The sequence below is a fragment of the Chelonia mydas genome, chromosome 1 (genome assembly GCF_015237465.2).
Source record: "Chelonia mydas isolate rCheMyd1 chromosome 1, rCheMyd1.pri.v2, whole genome shotgun sequence".
NCBI classification, from domain to species: Eukaryota; Metazoa; Chordata; order Testudines; family Cheloniidae; genus Chelonia; species Chelonia mydas.
In genome coordinates this window covers 240,045,706-240,055,755 of record NC_057849.1, presented here as the reverse complement: position 1 = coordinate 240,055,755, position 10,050 = coordinate 240,045,706, and the positions used below count along the sequence as shown (strand labels likewise).

The following is a 10,050-nucleotide window of genomic DNA, read 5'->3' as shown; positions in this document are numbered from 1 at the left end:
GCTTGATCCTGCAAGGTGCTGAACACTTTGGCCCCGATCCAGCAAATGATGTGTTTAATGGTTAACTTCCCTCATAGTTGAAATCAAGCATATACCTAAATGCTGAGCTCATCTTGCAGGATTGAGCCCACAGGCAGATTAAAAATCATATATTTAAAATATATTGTACTTGTATGGTTACATGTAACACCTTGTTATGAAAATTGAATTTAAAATCTATCATACCCTTCGCTATTTATACTGTTTATCTTTTTCCATTGTGCTGTAAAAATGAATGTACAAATGAAAATACACTGGTCAGTTTCACTTTTGTTTATACTCATTTTCTGTCTCAGGCACTAGTTGCTTGCTGTGATGTGTGGGCTGGAGAAACTGCTTCAGAGTGGGAACTGTTACTAGTTGAAGGGCCTGTTCTGCATTGCTATGCCAATTCACACCAGCTGAGGAGCTAGCCCTGAATCCTTTTTGGTTAGATAAAAACTATTTTTCTTTTAATGTATAAAAACAAATCACGGAAACATTTTCATTGCTTTTAGATTTTGAAAAAGAACCCTGAGAGTTGGGGGCAGGTTTGAAAACAGTAGCATTCAATCTATTAAAGCATATAATTTATATTGCATTGTAGCCCTGAGTCGACTGACTATGATGAGACATTCCTTTCTTCTCCGAGAATTAATCCATATGTAATGATTCCCTCCCCTCTCTTCCTGCCCTGCCCCAGTTAGCACAGCTTCTACCACAGTATTGTGTGAGCAGCAGCCAAGCTCGAGCTGTAAGTAGCCCGCAAGAAGGAAACTACATTTCCCGTGATGCCGTCCATCAGCGCAGTGCGCGATGGGAGTTGTAGGTTAACTGCGTTTCTGTTCCCTCAGAGGAGGGATGAAAAAACTACCATTCCCAGGAAGCGCGGCGCTACAGCGCAGGCGCAGAACGGGGTCGGCGGAGGGGGCGTGCTCCACGGGGCTGTCTATGTCTGTCGGTTTCGGGCGCTAGTCGCCATTTAGCGCGGAGAATTAGCCGGGCCGGGCGCAGCGGCTCCTCCCCCCTACCCTCGCGAGGGAGACACCCGGGTTCCCCGGGCCGGGGCCTTGCGCAGGAGGAGGCGGCGGCGGCGGCTTCGCGGGCGGCCCCGGTGAGAGACCCGCGAGGGGGGTTTCCGGCTCCCTGTGAGGCGCCGGCAGGCAGCGAGGGGGCCGGCCCCGCGGCGAGTGGTTACTTCCTACCGGGAGGAGGCCGAGGTCGCCATGGGCGCCGTGTGAGGCGAGAGCTCCCCTGAGTGACCGGGCCGCGCTTCTCCCCCCAGGCGGGGCGTGCCGGGCCTGCCCTCCCCTCTCGCGGCAGGGGTGTGCGGGGCCTGCGCCCCCGGCGCAGCCGCTTCCCGGCCTGGGCCTGCCCCGCTTCCCAGCCCGGGGGGGCCGGTCGCTTTTCCTCTCCGAGAGCAGCTGGGCTGTCCCGCTCCGGGCGGCCAGCGGCTGCTCCCGGCCCGGCACCTGCCTCGGGCTCCTCTCGACTTCTCCCCCCTAGTCCCGTGTCTTGGCCCCGCTGCTGTCGCTCCATGTCGGCCCCGCTGCACGGCTCCCCGCGGCAGGATGGATGTGGACGCTAAGCAGGGACCCACCCCGCCGCTGGCTCAGCCGCCGCCAAGCCCCGCTGTGAGGAGCCCTTGGGACCCTCCTCTGTTGCAGCCGCAGCCGGACGCGCTACCCGCTCAGTGACACCTCCCACCCCGCATCCTCTCAGCAGCGCTACCCCGAGCCCCGCAGCACCATGTCGGAGGGCGCCGTAGGGAGCAGCAGCCTGGCCCCCCGCTTCCTGGCTCCCCCGCCGCCTCCGCCCAAGAACGGCTCTAGCTCGGACAGCTCCGTGGGGGAGAAGCTAGGAGCCGTCGCTGACCATGATGGCTCGGGGGCCGGAGGAGCAGGCGGCGAGGTGGGAGGCGGGGGCCGGAGCGAGGAATACCGGCGCCGCCGCCACACCATGGACAAGGACAGTCGTGGGGCTGCAGCCACCGAGCACCGCTTCTTCCGCCGTAGCGTGATCTGCGACTCCAATGCTACAGCTCTGGAGCTGCCTAGCTTGCAGCCCGCAGCACCCCCGGCCGTCGCCACTCCCGGGAGTATCACCCCGCTGCTGGGCTCCCCTCCTGAGCCTGCTAGCCAGACCTCCTGCATCTCTGTCACCCACGTCCCCCTGCTACTGTTGCAGCAGCCGTCTCTGTCGCTTCCCCCCGAGGAACAACCCATTCAGGAGCCCGCTGCAGCAGAGGACACCGCCCCGCTACTGCCCAAAGGAGAGGCAGAGGAAGCCACCCCCCTACTCCCTATTAGCACGGTAGGCAGCGCGGCCACCGCCAGCCGGGAGCTCCAGGAGGGGCGGAACCGACAACAAGAGGATATCGAGGAGCTCGAGACCAAGGCGGTGGGCTTCTCTCTTGACGGCCGCTTCCTCAAATTCGATATAGAGATTGGAAGAGGCTCCTTCAAAACAGTCTACAAGGGGTTGGACACCGAGACTACGGTGGAAGTTGCCTGGTGTGAACTACAGGTAAAAGAGGTGCAAATTCCCCAAGCACAGTCACTCCCCTGCTGCTAGCCTCAAGAGAAGGGTAGGATCCTCAGATGACAGGTCAGCTGTCCTTAGGGATGGGGGACACAGTTTTCCCTAGGTGCCACCCAGCCAGCCATTCCTTGAATGGAGGGAGCAACTCCTCCCATGAGCTAGGCTGCCTGTTTGATTCCCTAAAGGCCTCTTCGCCTCTATGAGGTTGTCCAAGTGCTGAGTCTTCAGAATCAGTAACCTCTTTGAGTCTGCTGGAGCACTTAGCCTTCATGTCTTCTAAAGGTAATTTGGAGTGTTGCACAAAATCCTTTACCTGAGGGAGTCCAGATAAAGGGGTTCAAGCTATAAAATTAGCATTCACACTTGTTGAAGTCTAGTTCAAGTCTACCTCCAGCTAAAATATTTTTTTTTCAGAGGATTGGCATTTTACATTAATTTAAGAGAAATGTATGAGGTAGGGGAAACACTTGCATGTGTAGCTTACGTCATTTTACAGGAGATACTCAAGAAATATGCTAGCAAAGTGCACATAATACAGAGGTAAACCAACCAATGTAAAATTAAACTTGAGCTGGTAGTATACTATGAATCAATCCCCAGTAGTTCAGCCTAAGTCCCATGGCTGCCTGTTGATACACTGGGAAGTAAATGCTTGCTTTTTGTAAAACTGTGAAGGCTAAAATTCAACCTTTCCAGGTAACTATCTGGTTAAACTGGTACAAAGACGTTGCCGTACCTGCCAGCTCTTTGCTTCGACAGAGCTAAGGCTGTGCCGAACCCCAGTCTCATGATGGCAACAGCAGCAACTTCAGCTCCATGGCGAGTTGGAGCATGTATAACTGAATGAGAGGTTGCTGTGCAACAAGGTTAAGGGGGAGGGTAGAGCTTGGCCTACCAGTTACAAATATCTGAAATAGGGGAATGGAGAGTCTCTGCTCTTGAAAAATTGGAGGGGGCAGAAGAGAGGCAGCAGTGGAAAATAATCTTCCCCATTGCTTCTGAGGGATGAAGTGCAAGATCTCAGTGCTCTTTCCTGAATGGCTGCAGTATCTCATGTGCCAAAATTCTTTCTCCTCCACAGAGCAACTTACCTACTGTCACAGTAAAACTGAAAAATGACTGAGACCATCCTCAGCTTGTATTCGTAGCATGCATTTTGAAAGCAAATGACATCTCTGCCAGTGTCCTGGGTAGCTATGCATCACCACATACCTAATAGGTTTGTGGTAATAGCTTTGCAAGTTTTTTTTTCTTTTCTCTTAAACAAATCATAAGACCTAGCAGTGTACTCAGACAGGACTAACAACAACAATACCCTATGTTTAATAGTTGATGCCCAGTCTGAGTGGTGCGTTATCTGTTTTCTGTATGCAGTCTGATGTAATTTTGATTTGAAATCCTAACCTTATTCTCTGTTTAAAAGGCTCTTTGAGTTACTCTCAGATTCATCTTAATATTCAGGTATTGTTTATTGTCCTGAAATGATTGTCAGCTTGGTAGTGATAATTTCTGACTTCAGCAGATGATATGACAGTCAGAATGTACTAATGGTTTTGGGGTACTACAGGAACAAATTGGCTAATAGAAACATCACATACTTTTTATTTACAAATAAGTCTGTTTATAAAACAGACTTAACAGATTTTGAAGTTAAACATTCTTTTATCAGACACTTCAAAAATAACATAATTGTTGGAATAACAATGTAAAACAGGGGGAAGAAAATCTTTACAGAGTAAGAAAAGGGTGATAGCCCTCCAGCAAAACCTAACTGGAATTCATGAGTGGTTTGTAGATTACATTATTACTTATATTTTACAGTTTGCATTTTGAATACCAACTGTGTGATAACTCCACAGGGTGAGTGACAAAGGTACAGGGCATGAACAGAGAACTGTCCTGTAGGCAGTAGAAATAAACTAGCAACTACAGAAATGAGAGCCTGTGATGCATGGTACATAGGATATTTTAAGGCCATGAATCTGCTGATTCCTCACTGCCTTCAGTTTTGACTGGAGAGGGACTCTGTAGTGATACTACACATTAACTTCAGTAATAATTATAGGAGGATGTCATTGCTGTTCTGTCACTTACATTGAAGTTTTCTTGGTCTGCTCATTTCACTCAGACTCAACTGTATGGCTTTGCAAAGATGAACTGACACTTTATAAGGATCTACTGATTCAAGGAGTGTTGCAGAGAGGAGGAATTAGTGAACTCTTTGCCAACCTCAGGTGGATTAATTTCTTTTGTGAGCACAAATGAGCTCTGATTCTTTTAGGGCTGTCTTGACTTTGTGATCAATTTGTGCTTAAACTTTTCATCATTTTGGTGCTTTGAAAAGTATTATTTGAAAATACAATAGCTACCTCTTGTCTATAGTTGAACCTAGTAAGGTTGGGGAAGAAATTCAAAGAATTAAATCTTACTTTTTCTTTTGAAAAGAACCCTGTCCAAAATGTTCAGTTTATTTCTAGATCTCAACACTAGCACTGCTATGTAATTTGGGAGCTGAAAGGGCATTCTAGACATAGGAGAGATGATGAGCATGGCAGGTGTCCCTTTAGTTCAAGAGGTGTTTTTTTTTGTATCCAGTGCTACCACAATAAGTCACATCTGAACTTGGTAAGAATTTACTTAAGCATAGCGTGTAGCCACAGACACTGTTTTCTGGCTGACGCTCGTTTGCATGATATAGCAGCCTAACCTGGTGTAAGTAAAACTTGCTACATACATAGTATACGCAATTTGAAAAGATGATAGAGGAATAAAACATCACAGTTCTTATTTGCAAGGCACGTGATTGGGGAAAAACTGAAAATGCAGTGTATGGAAGCCTACCAAAACTTGTATATGTATTTAACTTATAGTCTTTTGAGTATACATTTAATGCCTAAGTTATCTGAAATATCTTTGCTGATAGGAAAGGCTAAAATGCCAATCTTTTTACTGTTGATCAAAATTGTTAAATATTTTTCATCATGAAGTGTTCAAATTATATAGCACTGAGGACACTCCTGCTAGAGCATTCAAGGATTTGGTGTATTATGCAGGCAAGCCTAGAATGGACTTGGCAGTAGAATGTCTGTTTAACTGTGGGGTTTCTAACTGGATGATACCTCTGTCTTTGACTCTAAACTAGGAACCGGGTAGGAAGATCAAAGGTAAAATTTTTGGGAGTGTCTCATTTTTCAAAAAGAATGTAGGTACTTAAATCCATTTTGAAAAATGACTTATTTTCCCAAGTCACTTTGGAAAATCTCACCATGTCTTTCAGAAGACTGGATGACCGCATGGTGGTGTACCTTGTGTTTGTCAGGCTGAGAATTGTAGCATAAATGGAAAAGAAAATGTATTTTTGGTTCTCCAAAAGCTACAGATGTGTAGCTTAATGGCAGTTCTCCCTTTTTTCAGGTAGGAAACGTGGGTGAAATTTCTGTTTTTTCTTTCCTTATACAGGGAAGTGGGAATCTGTGATCTGGAGGCTCTGGTAGTGATTCAATGGTAGACCACTAAGCAGCCTTGTAGCATATTTTGGCTTTGCTCCAAATGCTTGGTTCTCACTTCTGTTGTTCTTGTTCCACTGGTTACATGGATTGAAGTGCATCTTCCATTGTCATAATTGGATGTGTCACAACCTCTTTCTAGATGCAGTTAGGGTCAGCACTCTCATAGGCTTCATGATGTAGATGGCAAGCACAAAATCAGTTAAATATCTCCTTGTGAATGGAATGGCAGTAATTGAAAGAGGGGAAAATAGCTGTGTGTAACTCATAACGTGGCTGGTTAATCTGATAGTTAAGAATTGTTTTTCATTTTTGAACAGCCTCTTTTGGTTCAAGTGGCATTGCTACTAGGAGGAATACATGATGCCTTATTCTTGTTACATTAAACTTAACTCTATATTATTGAGTAACTGTAGGTCAGAGGAAGTCACAGTTGCAGTTGATTATTCATGTAAACTAAGTCTTAGGTGTGGTCTATGAACCTCCAGGTAAGTCCCTTCTTTCCTCTCATTGAGTCAGTTTTGAGTGGGATTGTGTAGTCTACTTAAGTTCATCAAATAACACAGACCTGCAGCATAACTGGTTTGAACTGAGAATCTTCCGAGTGATGTTGGATTGCTGTGGGAATTGATCACTTGTGAAAGAGCACTAATACTGATAAACATGAAAGTACGGGGGGTGTTAGTTAATTTGCCAGTCTGTGCAGACTGGTTCGTTCTCATGCTGTTGCTTGGACAGTTTAGGGTCACTGAATGTATTATGAGCCTCCATGACGTTCTGTCCTGAGCCAGATCTGGTGGATTACGGGGTAGGATGCGATGTAAGAGATGGGTTTTAGGTCTTACAGGGCGTGTCTTTCATCTGCTTTCATTGGATCATAGTAGAAGATGATTCTTGGAGAGAAGTTGGTAAGCATTCAGAGCAGATGAACATACCACATGAGAGTGTGTTGGGCGACCATTTGAGAAAGCAGGACCTGTTTAGTTAGAAAACAGATCTCTTCATTCAACTTGAATTTGTCTCCCTTGAGGCTTTTGATTATTTGGACATGCTTTACTTGAATGGTGTCCAACTTCTTTTCAATCATGACAGTGAGAGGCCATTTTTCAGTCTCATGTTTCAGAATACTGACCACCAAAGCATTGTATATGCTTAGCCTCATCTCCCTACTTAGCAGGGTGGTCGGTTTCCAAAAGATGCTCTTAATGAGGTGCCCCACTACTGACTGTGCTTTTGCAATGCTTTCTCAATGCTGCCCATGTTACTGACGCCAAAGGCAAGGTTGATGAAATCACTGACAGTCTTGGGTGGCTGCCCATTAAGGTGCTTGAGCACTCAGTGTTCAGAGTAATCAGCTGGAAGAATTTTGCTTTTACTCCAATTAATTTTTGGGCTGACTTTTGCCACTGCGCTTTCCCAGGACTTTAAATGCTGCTACTAGCTTGTCTGTTGATTCAACAGCTAGTGTTGTGTTGGTGAGGTTCTTATCAAGGCATATGTCAAAAGTGCATTTACTAAGTGTCGAATCAAGTGCATGGTCTATGATGACATTGAAATGTTCTGGGGCAGCAAAGCATCTTTGTCAAATTCCCAACCTAATTTGGAAAAAGGCAGTTCTTTTCCCATGTAAAAGAACACAATTTGAGGCGTCTCCATGTGGGAGATGGGACACTACAGAGGACAAGTATGTTGCTCCAAACTGAGGAACTATTCTGGAGATCAAGAATATCCAAAGTTATCGCTTCCAAAATTTGTTATTGATGATATTTATTCTCATGCTTTAGGTTTAAACCAGTCTCTAACTGCTAGAGATGGGGATGAGATCTATATAGGGGGCAGATGATCTCACATCTGCTTACTGTGGGTTTCTTTCACCTTCATCTGAAGCATCTGATAATGGGTCATTGTCAGAAACAGGGTACTGGACGTAAATTGACTTTGATCTAGTATGGCAAGTCCTACGTTACTATGCCTACCTAGTATTACTTGTGTAGTTTTAGCTGGATGGATACAAAAGAAATGAGGTTCACTGTCAAAGTAATAGCATTAAAGCACTAGATTTTTTTTTTTTTTTGGCAATCGTGTATAACTTGAGACAATTGCCCAGTCAAGTACAGGAAAATGCTGAAGGACCTTACGATGGAGGTAATATACCCACTAAAGTTTAAGTATTGTCTTTTCATAAACTTGAATGCATATAACTGTGTGCAGCACTTATGAATGCAGCATGATCATGTGAAGATACACCACAGAGTGCCTAGATTTAACCCTTCCTCGAATAAGTCATTAACTGACTGGCTAGGGATGACTGGGAGGGAATAGGATGATCACCAGGACAATCCAAATTGGGTCATCCACCATCCTTGTGGACCTTTTACATTGTCATCTGATCTAACCCTTAGCCTAGTGCCCCACCAAATGGTTTTAAGGCATTCCAAGGTGTCTTGCCCAGAATTGTTGAGACGCATGCTCTAAGGGGTGCAAGAAAAGGTGCATGTTCATGGCATTCTTCATTCACAACAGAGTGGGCGTGCTGTTTAAAGAAACATTCTGCAGCTAGCTAAAGATCTCTGGCTCACTCCAGACTGCATTATTGTCAAGGTTTCTTAGAAAATGCTCTTAAAATACTTGGATTTTTTTTTAAAGTGATCAAGGATTTTTCAGTAGAAGAAAACTTTGAGAATATTGGGGTGTAGGTGGGAGAGCTCTTATTAGACTTTCATTTGTAAGTCAGGACTGTAACTTAAAATTTCAAGTCTGAGCTTAAGCTTGCATTGATGTGTCTGAGCTTACCTTAAAAGTGGAAATTTAGCAGACTGCAGAACATATATCCTTATTTTGAAGCCCATCTCCTGGTTAAAATGACCAGGTACTGCTGAGTGACACACAAGAGAACCTGGCATGTTAGCAGGCTTATGCTAGGAGGAAGGAATTGTTGTGGGGGAAAAAGCTAGTAATACTTTCCGTGCAGAAGGAGATATGGTGCCCTCTGCTGCTTGTTTAGTACTGTTTTAAATGCCTGAACTTGGGATGCTAGAGCCATCTAGTGATTCACAGGATAGGCAGCAGCAGTACAAACTTGTTCCCTCTATTTTACCAGTAAGACTAAAATGAGGTGGAAGGCCCACCAAGCCTCTTCAATTCTTGGCATGTCTGAGACAGCCAACACAATTTTTCTGTGCTGATTTATGATGTGGAAACTCTAATGGGAATAGTTCAAGAACCAACAGACTTATTTCAACTAGGTCAATGAGCAGTCAACAGACTGTGAAACTTTTGATAACTATCAAATTGAGTGCCTATTCTCCCAGTGCAGGGTAACTCCCATTGACTGTGATGGGAGAATAGGGCTCCTTAAGCCACTGATGCAGAAAGGAGAGATTCTGTCTCATGACTTTTCAACTCCCTCTTTATCTAAATGGCTGTACCAATTCCTACTTTTGCTACACCAGTAGCTGAAGATAGGTTCTGAATCTAATCTGCTTCTTTCCCTGCCAGTTAGATATACTTTTTTCATTTTTAGTTGTCTGACTTGTTTCTCCCCCTGAACCCACACAGTGAATGACTGTGAAACGTGCCCATAATCTGTAGTATACCTCTGTTCATTGGTAGTAGAGGGATAGGACCCTTGGTTTTTGAGTGTTTTGGCATAAGTTAGATAGAATAGTTGTGATGGGATGCATTTGGATGACAGACAATACCATGTGTGACAGATGACTGTAGTCTGGTATTGTTAATACAGCTGGTCTGACCAGACAGTCTTGCTTAGCCTTTAAATGTCTACTCAGTTGGTATCAGTTACCCATGCTTGCCTCTTTTTTTTTTTTTTTTTTTTTTTTTTGCTGGCTGATCTGTATTATGGTGTTAACTGCCCTAACAGGAGATGGATCATTTCTGCCTTACTGACTCTTTCTGGTGAGTTGCTTGGACTAATGCATATGAATCTTGAACAATATGAAAACATTGACTATTTCTCTCCTTGTTA

At 45.0% G+C, this 10,050-nt stretch overlaps 1 protein-coding gene across 8 annotated transcripts in view; it reads left to right on the top strand.

The window, feature by feature from the left end:
• Positions 1-966: 966 nt before the first annotated feature.
• The window catches only part of WNK1 (WNK lysine deficient protein kinase 1), a 169,562-nt gene continuing 160,478 nt past the window's right edge, over positions 967-10,050 (top strand). For 2 of the 8 annotated variants that reach the window (XM_037877892.2, XM_043540284.1), the window contains exon 1: positions 972-2,544. In XM_037877892.2, coding sequence (XP_037733820.1) covers positions 1,768-2,544 — 777 coding nt within the window. In that variant the 5' untranslated portion in view covers positions 972-1,767. Of the gene's footprint in view, positions 2,545-10,050 lie in introns of all 8 variants that reach the window. The other 6 variants (XM_043540308.1, XM_043540295.1, XM_043540290.1 and 3 more) reach the window with 6 other exon arrangements.